The sequence below is a fragment of the Naegleria fowleri genome (assembly GCF_008403515.1).
Source record: "Naegleria fowleri strain ATCC 30894 chromosome Unknown tig6, whole genome shotgun sequence".
Classification (NCBI taxonomy): domain Eukaryota; phylum Heterolobosea; class Eutetramitea; order Acrasida; family Naegleriidae; genus Naegleria; species Naegleria fowleri.
The window spans coordinates 770,248-795,309 of record NW_025407938.1 but is presented as its reverse complement, the minus strand read 5'-3'; the positions used below and the strand labels follow the sequence as shown (position 1 = coordinate 795,309).

The 25,062-nt window shown below is 36.1% G+C and overlaps 15 protein-coding genes across 15 annotated transcripts in view; 7 read left to right on the top strand and 8 right to left on the bottom strand.

Annotated features, from left to right (window-relative positions):
* Nucleotides 1-117: 117 nt before the first annotated feature.
* On the bottom strand, nucleotides 118-1,843 carry FDP41_010622 (uncharacterized protein; the record flags this gene model as incomplete). The annotated part of the gene is made up of 2 exons (XM_044700941.1): nucleotides 118-1,605; nucleotides 1,745-1,843. 2 exons carry the CDS (start codon nucleotides 1,841-1,843, stop codon nucleotides 118-120), a joined length of 1,587 nt encoding a protein of 528 aa, XP_044568270.1.
* A 315-nt stretch (nucleotides 1,844-2,158) lies between these two features.
* FDP41_010621 (uncharacterized protein) lies at nucleotides 2,159-2,719 on the top strand (the record flags this gene model as incomplete). Its single annotated transcript, XM_044700940.1, has 1 exon — nucleotides 2,159-2,719. One exon carries the CDS (start codon nucleotides 2,159-2,161, stop codon nucleotides 2,717-2,719), a length of 561 nt encoding a protein of 186 aa, XP_044568269.1.
* Nucleotides 2,720-3,060: 341 nt separating this feature from the next.
* FDP41_010620 (uncharacterized protein) lies at nucleotides 3,061-4,726 on the top strand (the record flags this gene model as incomplete). The annotated part of the gene is made up of 2 exons (XM_044700939.1): nucleotides 3,061-3,265; nucleotides 3,429-4,726. The coding sequence occupies 2 exons, from the start codon at nucleotides 3,061-3,063 to the stop codon at nucleotides 4,724-4,726; spliced, it is 1,503 nt and encodes a 500-aa protein (XP_044568268.1).
* A 155-nt stretch (nucleotides 4,727-4,881) lies between these two features.
* FDP41_010619 (uncharacterized protein) lies at nucleotides 4,882-6,805 on the bottom strand (the record flags this gene model as incomplete). The annotated part of the gene is made up of 6 exons (XM_044700937.1): nucleotides 4,882-4,940; nucleotides 5,044-5,067; nucleotides 5,121-5,132; nucleotides 5,196-5,323; nucleotides 5,401-5,691; nucleotides 5,856-6,805. 6 exons carry the CDS (start codon nucleotides 6,803-6,805, stop codon nucleotides 4,882-4,884), a joined length of 1,464 nt encoding a protein of 487 aa, XP_044568267.1.
* Nucleotides 6,806-7,290: 485 nt separating this feature from the next.
* Nucleotides 7,291-9,625, top strand: FDP41_010618 (uncharacterized protein; the record flags this gene model as incomplete). Its single annotated transcript, XM_044700936.1, has 4 exons — nucleotides 7,291-7,728; nucleotides 7,963-8,552; nucleotides 8,679-8,748; nucleotides 8,885-9,625. 4 exons carry the CDS (start codon nucleotides 7,291-7,293, stop codon nucleotides 9,623-9,625), a joined length of 1,839 nt encoding a protein of 612 aa, XP_044568266.1.
* A 240-nt stretch (nucleotides 9,626-9,865) lies between these two features.
* Nucleotides 9,866-10,362, bottom strand: FDP41_010617 (uncharacterized protein; the record flags this gene model as incomplete). Its single annotated transcript, XM_044700935.1, has 2 exons — nucleotides 9,866-10,108; nucleotides 10,288-10,362. 2 exons carry the CDS (start codon nucleotides 10,360-10,362, stop codon nucleotides 9,866-9,868), a joined length of 318 nt encoding a protein of 105 aa, XP_044568265.1.
* Nucleotides 10,363-10,402: 40 nt separating this feature from the next.
* FDP41_010616 (uncharacterized protein) lies at nucleotides 10,403-11,032 on the bottom strand (the record flags this gene model as incomplete). Its single annotated transcript, XM_044700934.1, has 1 exon — nucleotides 10,403-11,032. One exon carries the CDS (start codon nucleotides 11,030-11,032, stop codon nucleotides 10,403-10,405), a length of 630 nt encoding a protein of 209 aa, XP_044568264.1.
* A 372-nt stretch (nucleotides 11,033-11,404) lies between these two features.
* On the top strand, nucleotides 11,405-13,219 carry FDP41_010615 (uncharacterized protein; the record flags this gene model as incomplete). Its single annotated transcript, XM_044700933.1, has 4 exons — nucleotides 11,405-12,332; nucleotides 12,447-12,519; nucleotides 12,668-12,897; nucleotides 13,002-13,219. The coding sequence occupies 4 exons, from the start codon at nucleotides 11,405-11,407 to the stop codon at nucleotides 13,217-13,219; spliced, it is 1,449 nt and encodes a 482-aa protein (XP_044568263.1).
* Nucleotides 13,220-13,406: 187 nt separating this feature from the next.
* On the bottom strand, nucleotides 13,407-14,120 carry FDP41_010614 (uncharacterized protein; the record flags this gene model as incomplete). The annotated part of the gene is made up of 1 exon (XM_044700932.1): nucleotides 13,407-14,120. The coding sequence occupies one exon, from the start codon at nucleotides 14,118-14,120 to the stop codon at nucleotides 13,407-13,409; it is 714 nt and encodes a 237-aa protein (XP_044568262.1).
* A 428-nt stretch (nucleotides 14,121-14,548) lies between these two features.
* FDP41_010613 (uncharacterized protein) lies at nucleotides 14,549-15,692 on the top strand (the record flags this gene model as incomplete). Its single annotated transcript, XM_044700931.1, has 3 exons — nucleotides 14,549-14,577; nucleotides 14,713-14,839; nucleotides 15,024-15,692. 3 exons carry the CDS (start codon nucleotides 14,549-14,551, stop codon nucleotides 15,690-15,692), a joined length of 825 nt encoding a protein of 274 aa, XP_044568261.1.
* Nucleotides 15,693-15,819: 127 nt separating this feature from the next.
* FDP41_010612 (uncharacterized protein) lies at nucleotides 15,820-16,879 on the bottom strand (the record flags this gene model as incomplete). The annotated part of the gene is made up of 2 exons (XM_044700930.1): nucleotides 15,820-16,568; nucleotides 16,732-16,879. 2 exons carry the CDS (start codon nucleotides 16,877-16,879, stop codon nucleotides 15,820-15,822), a joined length of 897 nt encoding a protein of 298 aa, XP_044568260.1.
* Nucleotides 16,880-16,972: 93 nt separating this feature from the next.
* On the top strand, nucleotides 16,973-18,769 carry FDP41_010611 (uncharacterized protein; the record flags this gene model as incomplete). Its single annotated transcript, XM_044700929.1, has 1 exon — nucleotides 16,973-18,769. The coding sequence occupies one exon, from the start codon at nucleotides 16,973-16,975 to the stop codon at nucleotides 18,767-18,769; it is 1,797 nt and encodes a 598-aa protein (XP_044568259.1).
* Nucleotides 18,770-18,803: 34 nt separating this feature from the next.
* FDP41_010610 (uncharacterized protein) lies at nucleotides 18,804-20,441 on the bottom strand (the record flags this gene model as incomplete). Its single annotated transcript, XM_044700928.1, has 1 exon — nucleotides 18,804-20,441. The coding sequence occupies one exon, from the start codon at nucleotides 20,439-20,441 to the stop codon at nucleotides 18,804-18,806; it is 1,638 nt and encodes a 545-aa protein (XP_044568258.1).
* A 118-nt stretch (nucleotides 20,442-20,559) lies between these two features.
* Nucleotides 20,560-24,128, top strand: FDP41_010609 (uncharacterized protein; the record flags this gene model as incomplete). The annotated part of the gene is made up of 8 exons (XM_044700926.1): nucleotides 20,560-21,760; nucleotides 21,808-21,931; nucleotides 21,984-22,409; nucleotides 22,456-22,562; nucleotides 22,610-22,918; nucleotides 23,096-23,335; nucleotides 23,382-23,397; nucleotides 23,738-24,128. 8 exons carry the CDS (start codon nucleotides 20,560-20,562, stop codon nucleotides 24,126-24,128), a joined length of 2,814 nt encoding a protein of 937 aa, XP_044568257.1.
* Nucleotides 24,129-24,564: 436 nt separating this feature from the next.
* FDP41_010608 (uncharacterized protein) overlaps nucleotides 24,565-25,062 on the bottom strand; it is a gene marked incomplete at both ends in the record, with an annotated part of 829 nt that continues 331 nt past the window's right edge. Inside the window, one exon of the mRNA XM_044700925.1 lies at nucleotides 24,565-24,885. Coding sequence (XP_044568256.1) covers nucleotides 24,565-24,885 — 321 coding nt within the window. The remainder of the gene's footprint in view (nucleotides 24,886-25,062) is intronic.

Genomic DNA, 25,062 nt, shown 5'->3' with positions numbered 1-25,062 from the left:
GTTTGAGAACCTAGGAACTAGTTGTTGAGAATCGAAACGTTGTCGAACGCTCAATCTCTCAGGAGAGTAGAATGGTTATTTGGGAGAGATTACTAGGTGAAGTTAATTAAACTTAATTTACAGAACAGGATCGAGTTGGGAACTGAGAATTTTGAATCGATCTCTTTCTCTCTCCAAATCAAAACACTTGCGTTGCAATTGTTGGCGCTCAGATATAAAATTTTGTTGCATATTCGTGAGAGAAGCTTCAGATTGTAGCAATTGATCATTCAATTCTTCAATTTGTTTTTGAAGAGAATAAATTTTGGACCTGTAGGCTTCCTTAATTTTGGAACATTTAGAAGCATACTTTTTGGCAATTTCTTTCGCAGAGGAATAATCTTTGGTTAATTTTTCAATTCTCAGAGACGAATCTTGGTATTTTTGTTTCAGGGAGTCCATATCTAACTTTAGGTCGGCGACCACTTTGAGTAAATGTGCATTCTTATCGATTTGATAGTCACGCTCATCCTTAAATGTCTGAGCCTCCGCTTTACAACCTTCAAACTCTTTACGAAGTCGTGTGATTTCATAACCAGCCTCTTGCAACTCTTGTTGTGACTTTTTCTCTTTTGCCATTAACTCTTGTTTCAAATCATTCTTTTCCACTTCAAGTTGGAGATACTTCTCAGTTTCTTTTCGAAGGGCTTCATGAAGACGTTCATTTTCCTTGATATGAATGTCATAGGATTGATTGATAAGGTCTTGTTTGGTCTGTTGCAAATCTTCTATTCTCTTATTGGCCTCGCTCAACTTGTTTGCCCAAACATTTCGATCTCGTTCATATTCTCGCTCTCGTTGAATTTGGTTGGCTTTTATGGTGTTTCGTTCCTGTGAGAATTGTTTTTCAGTCTCCTCGAGCTTGCTTTTTGCCGAAGTTAAGTCCTTCTCTAGTTTTAAAATTTGATCATGCATTCGGTCATTGTTTCGAGTCACTTCTTCGAGTTCAGATTGCAAGCGTTCGCACTTCTTCTGAAGTCTGTCATTTTGTGTCTCTAAATTACGACATTTCGAAAGAAGTTCAGAGTATCGTTGAGTGTTCATCAAATTGGCTTGTTCCTTTGCTGCGACGGCTTGAGCTTTTTCCTCTCGAACATCGGTCAATTCTTTTAAAAGCTTTTGGACATGAATTGATAATTCTTCCTTTTCTTCTTCGAGTTTCTTGATTTGAATGGTCTCTTTCGATGATTTCATTTGGATCGTTTGGTCATTGAGTTGCATGACCAATTCTTGAATTTTATCTTCATAATCGGTTTTCAACTCATCGTATCGCTTCTCTGACATTTTCAATTTTTGAGAGAGTTCATTCTTGACCATTTCATATTCACGTCTCAACTCAGAGTACATTTCTCGAAATTTGTCATTTTCGTCTATTTCTCTCTCGAGTCGTTGTCGTAATTCCAATTCTTCCATTAATTTCATCTTTAATTGTTGAAGCTCTTGTGTATCTCTGTCGAATTGGTTTCGTAATGACTCGAATTCTTTGGACTTTTTCTCGAGTTGCGTTTTCCATCTCAAATATTGTTCATTGTTTTGATTGTATAAATCCAAATATTCTCTTTTTAACTGTTTTATGTTTGATGGTGAATGAGAAATATTGATGAATGAGAAAATATTCGGAGAGGATCAATCATATATAGAAAATCCAAATGTTTCATTCAAGTTTGCCATCACTCTTAATCCATAGCCTTATCAACAAACTTACATTATCAAAATTTCTCTGATACGTTTCGTTTTCAGCCCGTAACCTCTGAATGATGACCGCGTTGTTACGATCTTCTCCCGATATCTGATTCGAAGACATTTTCTTTGTAGTTTGTAATTGCAAACTGTTTTTTCAAACCCTAACGGTTTTTTTTCAAATTTTAATCTACAATTTAGGCGCCAAACCAACTCTCGCAACATCTCTCTTCGCAATCATCACCATGATCATCAAAGTTAATATATTAATAAATATAATTGAATTTTATTTGTTGAAAGCCATACGTTGCAATTCACTCGAAGCCATTTCCTATTAATTGTGATGCCATCAGCATCATCACACAGAATCATCATCACCACCGCTTTGATGAAAATTCATCTTCCAACCAAAAATTTTTAAAAAAATATTGACACAAAAATGTTCAGCCAAAGAACGAGCAGTCTCTTGGCAAGACCTGTCGGTCTCGTGCACAGTCATTTCTTCCTGAAGAAAGCTTTCGCTGCTACTCCAAAGCAAAGCATGTCTCTGAGCAGTGTTATTCAACACATGAATCAACAACAAACAGTTTCACGAAAATTTTCTTACAACAACAACAAACAAAACGGATCTGCACATCATCAAGGCGAAGAACAACAACACAACAACAACAATAGCAATCATAAAAAAACTGATTTTGAAGAATTGGATGAAGCTTTACCTGAACCACCAAAGAGAGAAGTTCTGCTTGCAAAGATTGCTGGTGCATCGGCCATGTTCTGGCTCTTGTACAAGATGAAGGAAGATGGACTTATTCTTTTAGGATTGGAAAAGCCTCACTGGGAACATCCAATGGATGATGACGAATCCGACAGAGATGACGAATACTTTGACAATGCTCTCCAAGAAGATGATGAAACAATTGACCTCAAACTTGAATATCACTTGAGTACAAAAGAATCCAACTTTGATAAGAAATTTGATATGTTCAAGTTCAAATAATTTCACAAATTGTGTTTATTTAAATACTGAACAAGAAATGAAAATTAATAGATTATTTGTAGTATCGAGATCATTATTTTCAAATGCTATTCCACATCACTGCCACATGGACAAACATCACAAGTGTGTTTTAGGGTAATTTCCACACACTGACCTCTCAAATAAATTCATCACATTATTATGATCATAATAATCATTCATCGATGCATTATGGGCAAGCATTCTTGACAACCTATGATGAGTGCGGAATGTGAAAGAGAAACAGAGCGTCCGCAAGCGCACCATGATGGTTTTGCTCTAGAAAGTTCCTCAAAAAATTGACATCACACTTCTTCCTCACCATGTTATCCAACTTGAAAAACAAACATGCATTAATTGAACTGGCCCAGAGTTGGGCCATTTGTAATGGATTTATTCTCAAGAGTCAACGAGGAGCTTCCTTTCAGTCGGATCCCATTCCCTTCACTCTCACTCCAACACCAATTCCGAGAAAAGCATTTGATAAAGTGGTTGCCATTGCTCCTCTTTTGAATACTCTTGTTGATCGTATGTATTTAATTGATGATTGAATCTACCTATATACGAAATGATTGCTATCAAATATATAATGATCATCTCAATTCATTGAAATATTAATGATTCCGAATCAAAACAATCCATCTCATCATTTGTGTATGGAACATCATCATCCCCTATACAACACAAAAAGGAATGAGCAGAGATTCTGAATTCATCAATCAATCATTGACTCATGTAGCACAATATGATGATTTTGTCAAACGACTCCTCCAAATCTACAATGAAACCATTCCCAACACTCGTTCCAGCTATCAATTAGCCATCCACCGATCCGACTACATGCTTCACGTGGATGAAAAGAGTGGACAACAAATTCCTCAACAAGTAGAGCTGAATACCATTTCTTCTGCGTTTGGAGCTCTCGGAGCAACCACTCACAAATTACATTCCTATTTGCAAAAGTACAGAACATGGCTTGCGAGTGATTATTATCCAGAAGCACCTCTTCAGCCAAATCCATCCTTGGAGAATATTGTGAATGTCATGCAATTGGCTCATCAGACCTTCTTGAAGAGTCATTCTCATCACAATGAATCATCCTCTCATTCCTCCTTATTACAAACACCACCACAATATTTCATCTTGTTTGTCGTTCAGGACGGAGAGAGAAATATTGGAGATCAAAAACCCTATGAACACATGCTCTTGGAAAAGTATGGAGTGTTTGTATTGAGAAGAAGCATGAAGGAATTGATTGGAAATGTTCAGTTGGTTCAAGATGATGCTGCCACACATCAACCCATGTTATTGGTAGAGAAACAACATTTCGTGAGTGTGGTTTACTTTAGATCAGGCTACACACCTGACGATTATCCAACTGAGGCTGAGTGGGAAGTGAGAAGAATGCTTGAAGCATGTTCAGCAATCAAGTGTCCTTCTGTGGGTGTGCAATTGGTTGGTACAAAAAAGATTCAACAAATCATGTATGAAGATGCTGTTTTGGAAAAGTTTTTGAGTAAGCAAGAGGCTCAATCTGTGAAGGAGGTATTTACAGGAATTTACTCGCTGGAGGACACTCAATCCATTGAGTTTATTAGGGATGCATTTGAACATCCTGACGATTATGTTTTAAAGCCACAGAGGGAAGGAGGAGGCAATCTAGTCTATGGAGAGACAATGAAAAATTATTTGGATATTCTTCTTCATCATCCAAATCATGAACAATATGCAGCTATCAAGTATACCTATATTTTAATGAGAAAAATCAAACCTCAACTCCACCAAAAGGACATTATTCGACAGGGACAAGTTTCCAGTGGTGACTGTATCAGCGAGCTCGGTATTTATGGTATCTTTTTGGGAGATGGAAAGGAAGAGTTAAAGAACACTCACGCCGGTTATTTGTTGAGAACTAAATTGGCGTCTTTCCAAGATGGAGGAGTGGCATCAGGTGTTGCTTCAATGGACTCTATTTATCTTTGCGATTAAGGGATTAAAAAAATATTTTGCAGTTTGAATTTAAAGGAATAAATTTACAAAGTTTAATTATTGCTGTGTTGTACTCAAAATTTTCACAAATTGTGACTTTTTCACACTGATGCTATTACACCAACGTTGGGCAAGTTGAAATTGCAATCTCGAGCTTAATAATAGTTATTGACATTTCCAATATTTCGCCATTTTACCTTGTACATTGGAATTACTGTATTGGAATAGAATGGAAATATATTTCGCAATAATTAAAAAAATATATTTCGCACACACGTTGTCTATCAATAAAAATCAATTCTTCGCCACAAACTTACCTTGATGGGGATTGAAAATAATCACTGAACAAAACAAGTAAATGATAAAAACGTCATCAATCCATTGAAATACATACCCTCAGAACAGCCTGTTGTTGTCATAAAAACAAGTCAATCATAATTATTCTCACAAAAGCTACACCAATACTTACCGTCTGGTGAAACGTGACTATCGTAACCATTTTCCAATGGTCTACCTGTTTGAACGGTTGTCATGTGGAATGCCTTTCCCACCATCACCAAACAAACTAATAAATATGGATTTCCTCTCGAGTAGGATCTAGACTCCAGCATGTATCATACGTATATTAGAGCAATAATGGTTGGTCAACACAATTCTGTGGAGCAAATACTTACATGGACATGAGAGGTGACTCGCTAAAGTAAAAACCTTTGCCATAAAAGCCCATATCTGTTGAAGAGCCCACCTTACTCAACAAAAAGTTTGTTTTTAAAATATTTTCCATGTTGGCTTCTGAAGTTCCATGGAATAGTAAATAGCAATTCATCGACTCGTATAAAAAGTTGTGTTTTTTGGCGAGTTCCTTTTTACAATTATAAAAATTACGAACGATTTCTGGATTTACAACATATTCCACTTGTGTTAGCTCATAAGGAACCATTTGATTGCCGTACATGTATCGAGCTCTATTATCAGTGTTGTCACCATTGGTGTTTAGAACATTTGGTTCATTCATTCGTTCATAAAAATTTCGAAATTTTTGTATACAAATCAAACAAGGCAACAACATGCATGATATGATTCATTGCATATAATCCTCTCATTTCAAATGACCATTCGCACTACTTACAATAATCTGTGAAATTGTGACTCCACAATTCTAAAATGAATATACTCAGCCTCAAGATCAAATTCAATGGTTCTCGTAAACATATATCTCTTCAATTCGGAAGTATTTTTGGCTAAATATTCTTCTTCACCCTTGCAATAGAGTTTTACATTTCTTGCAAGTTTTGTTTCTCTCATCTTGTCAATAATAAATTGACGTTCTTTTTTGATTTGTTCCTTTTTCAATTTCATTTCCAAGTAAAATTCTCTCTCATGCTCTGGCAGTTCATCCAAATTGACAGATTCTTGTTGACTGGAATGAGTTTCCTCTATTTCTTCAAAGCCATATTCTTGGAATGCCAAATTTTTCATTTTCACCGCATTTAAATAATCAATTTCAAGTTCTGTAATGGTTGGATCAATATCAAATGTAATGTATTGCGATATATCCCATCTCTTGTGGAGCAATTCCATTTGTGATTGTTGTGCAAACGAATGCGTGGAGCTCTCCTCTATCTGTTGACTCTCCTCAGAAGGGATCAGATCATCCGTGAATTGAACTTCATTCGGATCAAGACCTAACAAGACATCCACCAATCCATCGACACGGCCATCACATACTTCATCATAAATGATATTAATTCTCGGTACAGGAATATTCGGAAACATTTCATAAATATCTTTCAATGCATCAAGTTTTCCTTTCAGTGGATCGTGTGTGCGTTTGGAGTTTGCACCACTATTGGCGGATTTCTTCAAAAGTCTTTCATCTTCTTGTATACATTCCAATTCCTCCTCTAAATATCGTTTATGAAAACTGAGAAGTGCAATTAATTTCGGATTTGATAAATTCTTGCACAAAATTTCAATATCATCAATAGCATCACTTTTGTGGAGAAGTTTTTGATCGGATGAGTTGTTGTGAGAGGTTCGTGGAGGTACATTGGAGTTGCCAGATTTTGCCTTCTTCATCTTGGTCATGTGTCCCGATGAATTGTTCGGAGTTGATCAACAAAATTTTTTCATCTTTTTCGAGAAATCTCGAGTTCATCACAAAAGCTCTGTGTCAAACAAGTTCCAACAAAAACCTCTTCGTTAGCAAAAACAGTAATAAAACAAACACAACAAGGATTTGATCAAAAGATAAACTAGTTCGTCACCTATTTTCTCTATTGCACAACAGCAAAACCTCCGTTTCGTTAGGCAATAGTTTTGCGACCGCTGGAATTTGAATCCAGGTCTTCGGAATGGGGATCCGATATGCTAACCACTGCACTACGACCGCTTAACAAAATATTTTGTTGAAAAGCCAAACGAAAAGATAATAAAATTCTGTTGTCTTTGAGTCGATATGAAGTATTTTGCACAAGATATCGTGTGGATGGAAAGAAGGCTTGCCAATTATAGAGACCCTTTTGAAAATGTTGGCGCCCTTTGAGATTGTCATCACTTAAAAAATGTCTCAACAACAAATCCCAAATCACATTCTCGATTCCATCAAGAACAAGGTATACTTTTTCATGGAACAACAAGAGGAATACAAGAATGCAATTTTCCATGCCGATAAATTGTACCATTTAACATTTCAGAATAAAAAAGATTGGAGTATCAATTCCGAAGATCCATCCATTTCGATCTATGAAATATATTCCACAGGAGAGATTGAAGCCATCCATTTACTTTCAAAAGCCTATTTCAAGGCAGGACAATTTAAAAGAGCGTTGCACTTATTAACATCATCATTTACCAATTTCTCTCAAAGAGCTCCAATGGAATGTTTCTTTTTGGCCGCAAAATGTTTGGAAAAGTGTGATGATTGGTTGGAAATTTTGAGTCTTTTCGGGGATAATGACGCAGAGTTTGAACAAGTGTTACATCGAGAAGGAGCTCAACAGGTAGGTTTTCTCTCTCGTCCGTACATACAACAAGTTTGAATGCAATTAATAATTCAACACTATTTAAAAACTATATGGAACCAACATTTCAAATGATTATAATAACATATCCTCCTGTTAACGTTTGTGAATATGTTCCTCATTATACTTGATATGTTTCCAACAATAATAACCCTCAATATATAATTTTAATGATAATATCACTTCATTTTGAAAACTTTGTCAACATTCCAGTACATTGCAAGTTTGTGCTTCTTGAGAGCCAAAGCGTTCGACATGGTAGACAATAAGGCTAGAGCCATTCATTGGTACACACAAACCTTAATTTATGATCCAAACTTTTATGAAGCATTTGAAAAATTGGTAGAGAAGAATCTATTGACTAATCAAGATCAAGTCGCCCTACTAAATCAAATTAATTTTTCTCAGGACGATCAATGGATTAAATACTTTTACACATCCAAAATCGATCGATTTTGCTATATTAATGACAATAGCAAGCAAGCATTAAGGAAATTAAGCATGGAATATAATTTATCGAAAAATCATGACGTTCGATGCAGCGAGGCAGAACGATACTTTTATTCTCAACGTTTTAATCAAGCTTATGAAATTACCAAACAGATTATTGAGGAAGATCCCTATAATCAAGCATGTTTACCAATTCATATTTTGACTCTAGTTGAACTTAATAAGAAGAGCGAATTATTTTCCTTGTCACACAAGTTAGTGGATGATTATAAGGAATCAGCAGTTTCATGGTTTGCTGTGGCTTGCTACTATTATTCCATCAAAAAATTTGCGTCAGCTCGATCGTATTTTACGTAAGTTATTAGTTTAGATGAAATTAAGAAATCAACAAGGCGAAACATTTTCCACTGTCATGATGACTATGATATTATTTTGAACCTACATATTTGAACAACAATTAATTTTTTCAAAATCAACAGAAAAGCAACAAACCAAAATCCACACTTTTTAGAAGCATGGCTTGGCATTGGGCACTGTTTTTCAAATGATGTAAGTATTTATTTTCGAACGTAATTGTGAATTCACGTCCACGTTCAATATTGCTAATTCAATTTTTTAAATATTTGTTGCAATTATTTCGAATTCTTTCGTTCTTTATCATATATTTTTTTCTACACATATACAGAATGAGCCTGATCAAGCAATGGCAGCCTACAGAACAGCCTATCGCTTATTCACAGGAAGTCACTTACCTCCTCTCTACATTGGAATGGAACACATGAAAACAAATAACCTCACACTAGCTCAGAAATTTATACAACAAGCATTAAGCATTTGCCCAACAGATCCACTCATTCACAACGAATTGGGAATGATCAGCTACAAGTGGAAACTCTACGAAGATGCTAAAAAACATTTTGAAAACGCTCTTCGACTCAATCCCAAGAAGGACGACACTCCCAATTTTTCGAGAGAAATTTCTCATTCACAATACACCTCTCACTTTGTGGACACTGAAAACAATATTGTGGTTCAAATGTGGGAACCCATCATGTTCAACCTTGCCAACACTTACCGAAAATTGAAGCAATACGATTTGGCTCTAGCGTACTACAAGAAGTGTATTGGATTGCAGCCAAAGAATGCATCCATTTACTCTGCAATTGGTTTGACCTATCATTTACAACAATATAGCGGAAGTTCTAACTTGCATACGGCCATTGAATACTACCACAAGGCACTTGCGATTCAACCTGATCACTCCTTCACAGCAACCATGTTGAGTAAGGCACTTGTACAAATTGCGAATCAATCACTCGAATATTTAATGCAACAACCTGAGGAAGAAATTCAAAATTCTACACATTACAACACGCAACAGAGTAACAATGACCTCAATGTTAGAATTAACAAATTGTCTCAGTAAAGTGAGCAGCATTATGTGTTCATGATTGACTGTTTGCACTGAACTGGGGAGAACACAAGAAGGATTAAGTACTTAATAAGCAATTCAAGGATAGAGCTTGGTCACACTTCTGTCTTCTATTCAAACAATTATCCATTTGTTTTGCTATAATCTTTCATCTAGGTAGATGCTGGTCGAAACAATGAAATTTTAGAACGGAATTCTACTAAAATTTGGTTTTGTTGAGGCGATCAAAAATTCTCAATCACCGTTGAACTTGGAATCATGTTGAATTTGGGTCGTATCTGCTCTGCTTAACAAAATGACATAACATCCCTTGACAAAAAGTAGTGGGAAGCTTCTTTGCTTGGGGATGTAACATTTGACAGCTCGTTTACGATTACGAGGTTTTCGATTGGTGATTCCTTTCTCCTTATCAAGGGTTTTCTGTTTCTTGTAAATGGTTTCTATTTGATAATATTCTTCAATCACGTTAAGTAGAATCTATAGTGTCCATGAAATTCAATGATGTGTTAATGTTAGAGAATTAGTATATAATCCAAATTTTCAATCATTCATTCATAATATCATGATAAAATGATTAATAATAAAATTCCAATCAATCCATGAGCCGATCGCAAACAAAACACAATCATGATTAAATGTGTTCAGATGCCACATACCAAATTAAAGAACTTGTCAAATCCTGAAAGAGTTCCAACCAAGGTTGAATAGTGCGTTTCATGTTTTCGTCCCATTCTCACACGAACTAAAACTCTTGATTTGTTCACAAAGCAATCATACAGTAATTGGTAGGGATGATCCTTCCTCGAATATTTTCTTTCCAAAAAAAAAAAAAAAGTATTCATAGGTTTCATGAGGTTGCAAAGGAGGTAGTTCATGAAGAGATGGTTTTCTTTGATCAAAATTTTGATCATCCACAGATCGAGAGGATATGTGTGTTGGTGCCAATGCCTCTGATTGTGGTGCGGTGTTCATTGTAATGTCCTGTTCAAATGAAATGCCACTAACCATGTTGTTGCTTTCACTAATAAGTCTCGAGTTCTTATCGGGAGGGTTCGTTTGCTTTGATTTCTGAATTTGTTGCTGCTTGTTTGTAGGACGAGCCAATAATTGATTCAAATTCAATGCTGAAAAGGATTTGTAGGGCTTTACATTAGTAATAGGAGGCTGAACGTAAGTATTGTCATGGAGAACTCGGAGAGGATCAAATTCCGATGAGAGAAATATATTCATGGGTTTGGAGGTTGGTAAATCTCTTGAAATAATTTCGTTTTCACTCATTGAACCGGTTTGATTTTCATTGCTCATGATCATGTTTGTTTGATGATGATTTTCGGCATTCTCGGAATAATCATCGGAATGTTGTTGTGCATCATTACTGCTGTTATTGTCGTTGTCAGACATTACTCCATCAATGCATAATAATCCTAATATACATTGGTTTTTGCAATCATAAATTCTCGAGTCAAGACTTGATTCAAATAATAATCCTAACGATTGAGCAAATTACTGGATCTTCGTCGATGAATTTTTTTTTCTTTGAACAATCAATGAATCAACAGATGGATCGAGAGAAGAATCGTCAGGCCTGAACTCATTCGCTGCCAGATCAAATCATCTCGAGGAGTCAAGCAAATATTCTAATCATTCAATCCCTCATATAGATCTTAAATCTCGAACCATCAATCCAGTGTTCCAAAAGGAATACTATTAATGAAGTGAACACTGCTCGAGGCTGTTCTACATTTCCAAACTTGTTCTTTCACATAACAAAAAATGCTTCCACACAACATGAGAAAGCCCACAAATCTCATGCTGGTGAGCGTCCTCTGCTTGCAGTTGATGATCGTGCTGATGGTGATGATGATGCATCTAGAACAAGCTCATGCTCAACATGTACGATCATTTCCTTTCAATTATAAAGCTCAAGTCGATCAAATTATTCAAACCATTACTCGTGGTTCCGAGAGAGGAAAAGTCTATGAATTATTGGCCTATATTGCCGATACTTTTGGAGGAAGATTAGTGGGATCTAAAGCCTATGATTTGGCAGCTCAAGAATTGGTTCGGAATATGAAACAGGATGGATTTGAAAATATTCAGTTACAACCTGTTTTCAATGTTACTCATTGGGAACGAGGTGATGTTGAAGAATTACAAATGTTGGAACCTCGATTCATTCGAAGAATGGAAGTCATGGCTCTCGGAACCTCTCCAGGTGGCTTCATTGAGAAGGCAGAGGTGGTGGTTCTGCATAATTTTGAAGAGCTTGAGGCGATCAATGTGCGTGGGAAAATTGTTTTATTCAATTTTCAGTGGAATGGGTATGGAAATTCAGTAATTTATCGTAGTAGAGGACCAGCAGAGGCAGCAAAGAAAGGAGCTCTTGCATGCTTGGTACGATCCGTTACGCCATTTTCAATCTATTCTGCACATACGGGTGTCACTAATTTTGATGAGAATGGACATAAAATTATGGCTGCTACCATTACAGTTGAAGATGCTGAAATGATTGATCGAATGGTGCGTCGTGGTCAACGTGTAGTATTGAGCTTGAGGTTGAATTGTCAAAATTTCCCTCCAATTACATCTTATAACATTATTGGAGAAATTAGAGGATCTACAAAACCCAATGAAGTCATTGTTGTTGGTGGACATTTTGATTCGTGGGATGTTGGAGGCACAGGTGCTATGGATGACTTGGGTAAGTTGATGTGAAAAGTTGATATTTGGTGAATTTAATTTTTAAATGACCTTACTGTGAAAATGACAATGCATTTGTGTGACATAAACAATACAAATTCTTCTCTTCGTAAAGGAGGAATTATGGTCTTCTATGAGGGTATTAAAACCTTACTCAAATTGGGAATGAGGCCCAAGAGAACTATAAGGTAGGAGGTTTTTGATTTTTCACATACACATACATATGTATCGATATTTAATAACACTGCCTTAAACCCCTCAATAATTAATCATGCCAACAATGCAATTGTACAACTCATTTCATCGAAAAACACCACAAATTTGAACAAACATCAGACTGGTTGGATATTCTGCCGAGGAATTTGGAGGTGGAAAATTTGGAGGTATGAGCTATGTGGAACATTATCGTGATCAATTGAAGGATCATCTTCTTGGTGTCGAGTCGGATGGAGGTCCATTCAAACCCTTAGGTTTTGAATTTACTGGAGGTCCTAGAGGAATGAATCTTATTAATCAAATCGCAACTGGTTTATTGTCGTCAATTAATTCCACAAAAATTGTCACAGGTAAGTGTGTGTGATTCAATATATTCTCGTAATCACATTTGTTTGGAAAATCAAATGGTGTTGACATTGATTAATCTTGTTCTTTTCTCGATTGAACATCAAAGGTGGTGGTGGTGCTGATGTAAATCCATTACGACAAGTTGCTGGCATTCCAACCATGTCACCTTATGTGGATGATCAAGATAGATATTTCTGGTTCCATCATACAAGAGCAGACACAATGACTGTGCTAAATTCTGACGATTTGGATTTATTGTCTGCCTCCCTTACCTCAATGCTCTATGTCAGTGCAGATATGGATGAACGTTTTCCAAGAGACTAATAAATGAGGCCAAGATTTACTACGACGATTTATTAAGTGGCATTGTGAAAACTTTTTTAATATAAAAGACGTTGGAGATACAGGTAACATGTTATTTTAAAATGATAAATTAATATATTCATGACATCACCAAGTAGGTTCAACAGGTATGCAAACATGAGATGTCTTGTTTGTTTGGGACTATACCTTATTGAACAAACACTAACCAGCCAATGAAAATATAATACAAAATGACAGGATACATGCTCAAAAGTTTCCTCTTTGGTTTGACACTGTGGGTCAGCACAAGTGTCGAAGTGATGCAACACCAAATCACACAGCACAACACCACAAAGAATCTGATGGTGAATGATTCAAGGAAAATAAAAGCCACACTACACAACACGAGAGGAAAGACACAATATCCCAACACGCAAACACTCTGAAAGAAACTAATGGTACCACCCAATAATTGACCATTCAATGTAACAATACCACTTCCGAGCCAAATAATAACAAAAACACCACCAAAAACAGCTCCTTTTTGTGTTTCTTTTGCACTAAATCCCAACGTAAAAGCAAGAACAATACATAAAAGCAAAGGTCCCCATAAATCCCAATTTCGTAATTCTCGTTGTATTTTCTGCTCATCACGAACCGGAACTAGGACAAGAGCAATTTTTCTTCCAATATTCGTTAAATCTCTCATGATCGTTTTGTAAATGGGTTCATCAATTGTATCCGATGTATCATCATAATCATCCTTGTTTATATTTGCGTTATTATTCGTTGATCCCGATGGCGACTGATTTTCGAGGAGTGGATTATTTTGTCTTTCCAGCTCTGAGATGGCTGATGTGGCAAAAGGATCGTCGTCATGTTGGAGAGCAAATGGATCCGACGTGGAAGATTGTGGTTGCATTTTTTTGTTTCATTTTAAGGAAGCCAAATGGAAATGACTCAATGACTCTGGTCATGATGACAGTATAGATACATTACAACACATTTCACTTGAAGCTGCCACTTGCTGCTTGACACACAAAACATTTCCATGTCGGTTGTTTGAAGCAAACCTCTTTCCATAAGGAAGAAAGATTTTTTGGGCGAAGTAGCTCAGTGGGGAGAGCGTTGCAAGACTTGAATAGCAGCAAGGCCAAGGGATCGAAGCCCTTCTTCGTCCGAATATCTTTTTTTTGGACGTCAACCTTGTATTACCTTCTTTTGTTGTGTTGTAACCAGTGATGGAGAAAGGGAAATCCAGATTCGAGATTGAACATGAACGATGTGTCAATGTTGTATTCAACAAAATGTCAAGTGCCATCCATCGTTCGGATCTTCCATACAAAAAAAATGAAATCTGCTCTCTTGGGTTACACTGGGTAAGTTAGATCCTCTCGCATATCCTTTCTTGTTGTTAGTGACCAATGATATGTCATCACCATGCACACTTGTGCGCAAAATTCATCATCATTCACACGATCGTCATCCTCATCCACATTATTTTGAAAATTTAGATTTGTCGGATCCAACATTAATTCCAAATCCAATTCTGCTTTTCAAGATGTCTACAATTCAAAGAATTTAAAAGAATTGAAAGGAAAGGAATATGACTTGATTGTGAGTGCTGCCTGTCCTGCAAAGGTATGTTTTTTTTAAATAAATAAATACAACAATGAAGGGTATTGATGAACAAATTGTTGATGAACAACTTGAATAATCTCGTTGAATCGTAATGATTAATTCATGGTGTTGTGTCAACAAACACTCTTCCGATTCATTTTCACACAATAATAAATGTTTCGGAATGACACATGGAAATTTTCAGAAATGGATTGCCAACAAGGAACCTGAACAAGATCTGCAAGCCATTAATGACATTATCTCATGTCTTGATGGAGTCAAGTGTAATACATTTGTGTTGATTTCGACCATTGATGTATATCCAGTGTTGATTGACAAGGATGAAGATTTTGACTGTTCCACACTTGATAATCATGCCTATGGAAAGAACAGATTGTATTTGGAGAAGTGGGTGGCATCAAAGTTTGCAAATCATGTGATTTTTAGATTACCTGCATTATTTGGTCCAAATTTGGCAAAGAATTATATCTATGATTTGATGCATGACAATAATTTGAATCAAATTAATCCTAATACGAGCTTCCAATGGTACAATGTTGAGAGATTGTATGATGACATCCAAACCGTTTTAAAGTACAATAAGGAACATCAAGGATCTGAGATTCGAGTGGTCAACATGTTCCCTCAACCTCTTCACACCACTGCCTTTGTTAAGGCTCTCTTTTCTGAGAAGGCTGACAAGCTCAAGAATCCAATGAATGAGAATGTGATTGATTTTTCATACAATTTAAAGACCAAATATGCCAAACTTTTTGGAAGTGATGTTGATGGCTACATTGATAATGCCACCAATGTGTTGAACCAAATCATCAATTATGTCAATAGCGAGATGAGCCAACAAAAATCCAAATGAAACTAGTTGTCGACAATGATCAAATAAATTAGTTGGTTTATTATAATGGTTGTAGCATGAATGTTTCTAATAAAGTAATTCAGATTTATCAAGATGTATATAGTATTGACAATAAATAAATTCATATTTACAATCCAAGAACTTCCTTGTAGGTATTTTTCACAAAATCAATAGCCACACCTAATTCTTTGAGAGAGTCATCTCCATTAGATCTCATTTCAATGGATACAACCTTGTTGTAACCAATTTCTTTAAGAGCTTGTGCGGCTCTTGTGTGTTGGCATTTGACATCATGAAATTTGGCCAACATGGGTTCACTGACATGAAAATGTTGAACAATGTCAGCATTGTCCTTAATGGCGCTATACAAATCGTCACCCGCCATCGTCAAGCAAGCTGTATCCAAATGAAGCCTAAAGCCTAAATTATTAGTTTCACGAACAATTTGTGATGCTTGTTCAATGTTATAACCAAAGAAACAACTGTAATCTTTTGGATTTGGTTCCAGACATACACAAACAGCTGGTACTCCATCTACTGTTGGTTCCAATCCCAATTCCTTGTGCTTATTCAAACAATATTCTCCAAGCTCTCTGAAGAAGACAGTGGCAATTTGTAAACATTCTTCATATGTCTTTCCTCTTGGATCTCTTGTTTTGGGTGACCCGAAAACGAGACGAACACTTTCAGCAACACTATTTGGCTCCTTCACAAGTTCATAAGCCAAGTCAATCACGAATTTTGTATGATCAATGTATGCTCTGCGTGACTCATCCGTATGGAAAATTTCTAAATCATTCTTTTTGAAAGAAAGAGCTTGGAAGGATGACACTCTTAAACCCTTGTCGTGAATTTTCTTTTTAAAGCCTCCCCATGCTGAAAGAAGTATTTTTGAATTGTATTGAATGAATGATTTCCAATGAAAAAATTTCATGAATGTAAATGATGATCCAATCAATGTTATTGGATGATTAAATCATTTTCCGATGTATCCCATGACCATGTAAAAAGATATTTCCATCATTTCACCATTACCTACCCTCTGGAGTAAAATCAATCCATTCAGGAATAATCTTTGTTGGAGCCACTTCAAGCAATCCAACCCCTTTCTCCTTTAGAAAATCTAACGCTTGATCGTCTTGATGGAGTTCCCACGCAATGTTTGACACAGCGAGACTTGCAGGCATTTTTTTTTGAAAAAAATGAAAACGCGTAAACCCTCAACTAACAGGAAATCCCTTCATGCCTTTTTTTCTCCAGCACTCTTGAGGCTCAACCCCATGATCGAGATGGAAAAAGATTCCGAAGATGAAAGACATCATACGGAAGAAATTAATTTACAACAGATGAAGGATCAACGTGTAATCAAGAAGAAAATGTTGTTGCACCTGTTTGAGAAGTATTTAAGAGAACATCATTTACATCAAAGTGCTTCTGTGTTGATTGAGGAAATGAAAAAACTTGATTCGGTGTGGAAGAATAATGACAGATTGAATTCGGAAATGGCTCTTTTATCAACTAGCTCAAATCTTAATCATGAATGGTCATGCTGCATGAACGAGATGAATGGTATTCACTCACCGAACGAACAAAGGGCAAGAGAGGACTTTACATATCTTCGTACCGTCGAAAATAATACATTGTTTGAAGAAGAAATGATAAGGATCGTTGAGGAATGTGATTTAGATAGTTTACTGCATGACAGCTTATGGCAAAGAGATTTTTCAAACCTCAATTCGAGTCCATCCTTGCCCAACAACGTCAACAACTTGGAACTCTCATTAGAGGAACCAGAGCATTTGGAAACTGTTTTGAAATATATCTCGGAATGTGTGGCTAGTAGGAGCGAGAAACCACTCGATAAGCTATGTCTCATGTATCAAAATCTTGGAATTTCTTCATTTGAATTATTAGCGTGCATCCAACACCTGACAGAAAATACATCTTCCTGTAAGCACGAGATTTCAACTACCATGCCCTGCGAAGATTTTTTTGAAAACACTGCTTCTGCTTCCTTTTTGCTGTTAAAATTATGGCTTTCAAAATACTACCTTAAATATTCACAATTTGAAATATCAGGCAAGTATAATCACAAAAAAGTTATTGATGAAACCTTAAGGTTTCTTTACGGAGCATGCTCTTGCAAATGGAAAGAATCTCTTATGAAGTGGATCTTGTATGAGAGCGCTAATGAGTCACACTCCACCATCATGATTCATCTTGAACAGGTACTAATGAAAAATATCACATCCAAACAAAGCAGGAGTTTCTCAAGAACTCTTCTCTCTATTTTGGATATTGACGTAAAAGTAATGACCACTCATTTGAGTTATATTTTTGGCAAGTATTTCTTGGCAATTGAACCTCAAGAGTTAATAGGGGCGAACTGGACCAAAAGTCGTCGAAAATATCTGTCTCCCAACATTTTGGACAACATTGACATATTCAATCATTACTCCACTTGGTTTGCCAGTTTGGTCGTCCAAGAGAACGAAAAGAGTATGCGCGTGCAAGTGTTAGAGTATTTGATTAGCTTGGCTTCTTGCTGTCACAGAGTGGGCAATTTCTATGCTGTGTATGTGATCGCCTCAGCTTTAAGTAGTGGCCCTGTAGGACGATTAAAACAAACATTCAATGCCCTCTCCACTGAGAGCGAAATTGAATACGAAAGAATACGTACTCTCACAAGCTCAGATATGAACTCGGCAAACTACACCAAAGCTTTGAAAGAGGTATTTTCAAGAGCTTCTGAGAATCCTTCACAGTATTGTTGCATTCCTAACTTGGGAAAACATTTGGGAGAGTTAACTTTGACAGAGGAAAGTGTTCAGGATATTGACTTCAAAATGGATGTAATTTACGAATTGATTTCGAGTAAGATATTAGATCTTCAGCGAGTGTTACTACAGTCAATGACTTCTTTGAAATTGGATTGTGATGTATTGGCGTTCGTTCTTGAAACGAAAGGAATTTATGCCAACACGGATGAAATGATGTTACTGAGTAAGCAATATGAGATCAATACTCCAATGCGTTCAAAAACATTAAGTAGTTTGACTAGTCCTAAACTTAAATAAGACTACTAGCAACAAGTGATGCAATTACAATGATTTACTTGTTGAGTCTGCAAATAGGATTCTTATGTACTTGTCGCAAGTCAACCTCATGTCCAACTAAATCTCTAATGTTCGAAACACGGTACTTGATCATGGTTGGTCTTTCCAACGAGAGACCCCAAGCCAAAACAGTGACATCTTCAGGGATGCCCATTGGAAGAAGCATTTCTGGTCTGAACATACCCGAGTTACCAACTTCGACCAATCCTCTCACAGGGTGATTACCGAAGATTTCCATAGATGGTTCGGTGTAAGGATTGTAAGCTGGCTTGAATTTGATATCAGTGATACCAATCTTTGCAAAGAATTGTTCAAAAAGTCCAATCATGTCACCCAATGTTAAATTCTTGTCAATAACCATTCCTTCGATTTGATGGAATTCGCACAAATGGGTAGCATCAGGAGTTTCATTACGGAAAACACGATCAATGGAGAAGAATTTTCTTGGTCTGAATGGCACTCCGCTTTGTAACTCTTTACCGAGTTCTCTTAAATAACGACTACTAACAGCAGTTGTGTGTGTACGAAGAAGATTCTTCTTTGCTTCTTCGAGCTTCCAATCATATCGATAACCAATAGACCCAAATCCTCCTTTTTCGTGAGTCTTTTGAACTGTTTCAACATATCCATCGGTAGGTAAAGAAACACATTCCTTTGGATATTCCAAGAAGAAGGTGTCATGAGCGTCACGAGCAGGATGTTGTTGAGGTTGGAACAAGGCATCAAAATTCCAGAAAGAGCTCTCAACAAAGTTATTGGTGGCCATTTCTTCAAATCCAAGTTCAAGGAAAACCTTTCGGAATTCAGTTCTGACCTTCAATAAAGTATGAAGATAACCATTTTCACTTCTTTTACCAAAAGCTTTAAAGTTATATGGCTTGAAGGATGCTGACTCCCAATTTCCAGTAGCAAGCAAATCACTTGTCAAATCTGTCTCTTGTTTCTGTCTTTGAACGGAGAATTTTGGACCCTTTGTAACATTAAAGTATTTGATAGTATCCACTTTAACAAGCTTTCTTGATTTGAGTTGAGAGAAGGCAGAAGAGCTCAAGAATTTGCCTTGGTCGAGAAGTTGTTGTTTCAAAATTGCATAGTTTGGATCTGTATCATACTTGACATTCAAATTCGAGTATTCTATTAATTTCAACTCTTCCAAATTCTTTCCTTTCACCTTGTCTAATTCTGTGAAAACGAATTTTTCTGAAACGATCTTTAATTGCTTCAAAGTAGCATCTTCAGGAATTTGAGCAACACTGTCGGCTTTCTTCATGATTGAAGATCCTTTTTCTTGGGTTACCCATTGATTCTTTCTCGAGTTCATCACTGCGCCATCGAAAGTAGCACCTAACTTTTCCTTCAAAATTGAAACATCAACTCCATCGGGAGAGTTGATGAGAAGAGTTATCAATTTAATTTCAGGAGATTGACCTGTTTGAATAATTTCCAAGCCTTCACTGGTTGGAGAAACTTTAACGCTCTCCTTCTTTTCAAAGGCTAAAATTTCAGAAAGAGTCAAACTATTGATGATACCATACAATTGTTGATGATCCACATTCACACTCTGGGCATACTCGACCGAGTTTTGAATGCTTCCGTGTTGGTCAATATAATTGAGAACTTGTGTTTCGTCCATGTCTTTGATGAAAAGAGGTAAAAAGAAGTTGATGATGATATTTTTTTAAAATTCCAAAAATTTTCATCAGGAAAGGATTACAAAATTGCATTTGTGAGAGGAAGTTTGGTGATTAACGATGAATTTTTTGCACCAAATTGTTTGGACCATTCATGTTCCTGATGGAAATGAAAATATTCACATAGAACACACCATCCAATATGGTCAATTTTCGTCTGGTATTCTCATGAGAATTCAGGAACACGTATTTGAACAGCAAGGATATTTTGGAATTAGTAGATGCCTATTGTCAATTCAAACTGATAAGGAAATTAGAATTGTACAATTTGATAGTGCATCAGATGGTCTTGTAATTGATTTTAGAATTCCAGATAAGTTTACTACGTTTTATCAAGCTCCTCCTCGATCAACAATCACCTATGCAACCATGATTTCAGAAATGGATAGAAGATCATTCAACCTTGATCAAAATGCTGATTGTGGGAGTATTGAATTTCCTCCAGGTCAAAATATTTCCCTTGCCATTGGTATTAAGAATACGTATTTGTGGGAAGAATATTCTTTTGTGTTGCATCCTGTTCATGAGTTTTATAATTATTCGTTTGACACAAACATTACAAATGTGGCTCATAGAAACCCTTGCAAACCTTCACAATATTGGGAAACCGGCTTTTGTTATGAGAATGTTCAAAAGAACCATACAGTAGATGACGAAATTACTTTTATTACTTCTAGATTTATAGATTTTAACAGAACAACTTTTGGAACTAAGTCATATCATGATAATGATAATTTAAATGCGGCATTGTTTTGTAATTTACCTTACATGGGTCCTTCTGATGACGCACCAGATCCAGATGCATGTGTTTCTGCAGCTCAAAGTGTGAATTGTGATGCTGAAATTTTTGCAACGGCCATGGGTGATGCAAACAATTTACTAACATTTTTTATGAACTATTGGCAACACAATATTTTCATTACCAAAAACAATACAGAAATTGAAGTTCTGGCCATGACTCTAGATATCAGTTACGATACTCCACAAGCTTCAACAAATCTTATTGCAATTAATAGATTTAAAACATTGGGAAAGATTATGGACCTATCATTGTCAACCAATGGTCACAACATGTTCATTACAATGAGCAGGAAAGCTTGGGAAATTGAATCAGCTAAAAGGTATAAGCTTGTATGTGAAACTTTGAAAAACGATCCGCAAAATCCTTTTTTAAAAAGTTTCAAAGACGAATGCTTGTATGCGCCACCAAAAGATGTTGATGAAAATCAATTCATGATGATTAGTAGTTTGTGCTTGGAAGGTACGTACTTTTTATAATCACAATGCCACAATTCGTTTGTTTTATAGGAACTCATTGTTTTTCCATGTACCACAACCATGTCAGACACATTGTCAACCCTGGTAATTATGATTACAGATCAATATGTGAATCATCGTATGGTATTGGAAGTTATTGCTTGTTAGGAAGAAAGTATGTTTCTAAATATTACAAAATTTCATAATAATCATTATCAACAATTTAGATTTTCATGTCCTCCAGGTTATGTTTGCCCCTATACAGGAATGCCTTATCCTTACAAATGCAATGCAAAAACAGCTAATGAAACTTGCTATTCTAATGGATTATCAGGACCTACAGCATGTCCTAATGGAACAATATGCACAACCAATTATAGGAATCCCATTCCTTCGCCTCCTGGATTTTTTGTTATGCAGCTTAGTCTTGGCAATTCTTCTATTGAAACACTGGGAATGATTGAGTGCAAAGAGGGAGATTACTGTAACTTGGCAAGAAGCGTGGTTGTCACAGCACACAATGAATCAGCCCTTAATGATTTATTGTGTCCAGAAGGAACTAATTGCATCAATACTACCATTCTTCAACCATCTTACTGTAATTATACTAGCTCCTTTATGGATCACTGTCCTGCTGGAACTGTTAGAAAAGCGTAAGTACTTTCATGTTTCATTTGCTTAATTTGATATTCGCAACAGACCCTGCCCAAGAGGTTATTATTGTAAAGACGAAAAATCCATTGAAAAATGTAAACAGTCTCAATATTGTCCTGAGGGATCATTTGCTTTCAAATTATGTCCTGAGGGTTTGTTATTGAAAATGTTGAAAATTCAATTAATTAATTTGTTATAGGCAACTATTGTCCCAACAGTTCTGTGAAATTGGAGTGCCCTGAAGGCTTAGTGGCGCACCAATTATACTTTAAGTGCTTTGTAAAATTGGGAGAAATGTACAGAATGAAGAATCCAAATGAGAGAAGTTCATTATTCGTCAAGAAACCTACTTCTAATTCAGCAACAAACAGCAAGAGCTTTTCAAATCCCAATTTTCATGTGGATATTGCATTTAAAGATTTAGGATTGATTTTAAGAGGTTCAGGAAAAACAGTTCTTGAGAGTGTCACTGGTGAAATTAAACATGGTCAATTAACAGGTGTCATGGGTAAGTACTAGGCATTATTGAGAATATAATGTAATATAATTGTGTGAAAAAAGGATTGAGTGGAGCTGGTAAAAGTACATTCATGACAACATTGAGTAATAGAGCTTACTATGGAACACAAGTTGGTAAAGTATATGTCAATGGAAAATTAGGATATCATAATACCTACAATGACAGTTGAGGAAACCCTTTACTTTTCTGCAAAGACCAGACTTGACTCTAAAATATCGTCTTCGGAAATTAGGTCAATTGTGAATGATGTCATTCAAGGGTTAAGATTAGAAGATGTCAGACATTCCATTATAGGAGATCAATCCAATAGAGGAATCTCTGGAGGGCAAAGAAAGCGTGTTAATGTTGGAATTGAGTTGGTTTCCTCGCCTTTTGTTCTGTTTTTGGACGAACCAACAAGTGGATGTAAGTTTTATTACTTTATTTACACATTTATGACATCATTTAACAGTGCAAGTTCTAAGGAAGTATGTGAAGCCCTTCAAACAATAGCTTCATGTGGTATTACAGTAATCACTGTCATTCACCAACCTCGGTATGAAATATTTAACATGTTTGATACCTTACTATTGCTTGGAAAAGGAGGAAGAACAGTTTATCTTGGTCCAAAAGATAGAGTTGAAGAGTTTTTCGAAAAGGAGCTCAGTTTTACAAAACCTAATGGATCAAATTTGGCAGATTTTATTATTGACATTTCTGCAGGATTGGTGACACCTAACAATGGACTTTGATCCAGTTATTTTACCTGATATTTGGGAAGAAAAAAAAGAATTTGTATGCAGAATCGTCACATGTTCAACGACATAGTGTTAGTTTATTACCACCTCCACCTCAACAACCAGAACAAATTCCACAGCATCCTGTAGCTACACCACCCATTATAGAAAGCACGACGATTGAGAGTACAGAAGAAAATCTTGCTTCAGAAACACAAGATGATACTGTAGCACTTCTTGATCCCAACGCCAATTCAACATCAGTAACTATTAATCCAGTCACTACTGTAGTGTCGATTAATGACGACATTATCAACAATAATTCATTACCAACAATTAAGCAAACGGAAGTCACTCACTTACATTCAACGCCAGTGGGTAATTATGGAAGTGTCAATCAAGATGTCAATTCTAATGTTACTCCATACAAGCACAGATATCATTCATACATTCCAGACTCCTATAGAAATCCTTCACATTAACCTCAACTTGTATCGAAAATTATCACTGATAAATTATCTCAGATGAGAATTGTGCACTGGTACAATACATTCTCACAAGTTGGAGACTATTTCACTGTCTGAATGTTGAGATTTTCGATGAAAGAGAATTTTTTCCAATACCTCGTCTGTGACACATTATCTCAAGTATTAATAACGATATTTTGTCACACCTTTTCCATCCAACACATACAATTTTCTTTTGTTGGTGTCAATAGAAAAATCCAATACTGTTGACGGTGGCTCAAAGGTGTCTATAAGCGTTCCATCTATCTTGAATCTGGAGAAATAATCCAAGAAACCTACTATAACATCATTTGTAGAAATGTCAGACACAATACAACTACCATATTCTGATGAAGATTTAAATGAAGAAATAGGCATGCCTTCTTTTGAGATTATTCTTATTATTTCGGAATCAAATGTTTCCAAATAATTTCTCAGATCTTGCTGTCCATTTTACCGTAACATCATAAAAAATGCAAGCAGTGTTTGCTAAATCATCTTTGTTGTCGTCATCATTGCCATTTTCATAATAACTATCTTCATCAAACAATGTGATAGCTTCTGTCTTTACAGGAGTTTCTATTACATTCATTTTGAAAATTGTCTTGATACACTGAAACGCCACAATAATATCATTATCATTTTCACTTATAGCGAGTCCTGTTGGATAATTTTTGGGATGAGTTGCCTTTAATGTATGTGTGGCAAGATCTAGCATTACAATTATCCCTTTCTGAAGAAGCATATAGAGGAGCATATATCACAAAAACGTATAGTCTTATTAATCTCCATTTGTGATGTGAGAATTCTCCTTTGGAATAAAAGTGGCCGTCTTTTTGAATGAGGAGGGAATATGAGTACGGGTAAACAATCTGTTCTCAAAGTCCAACATTTTTGCATGATATTGTGT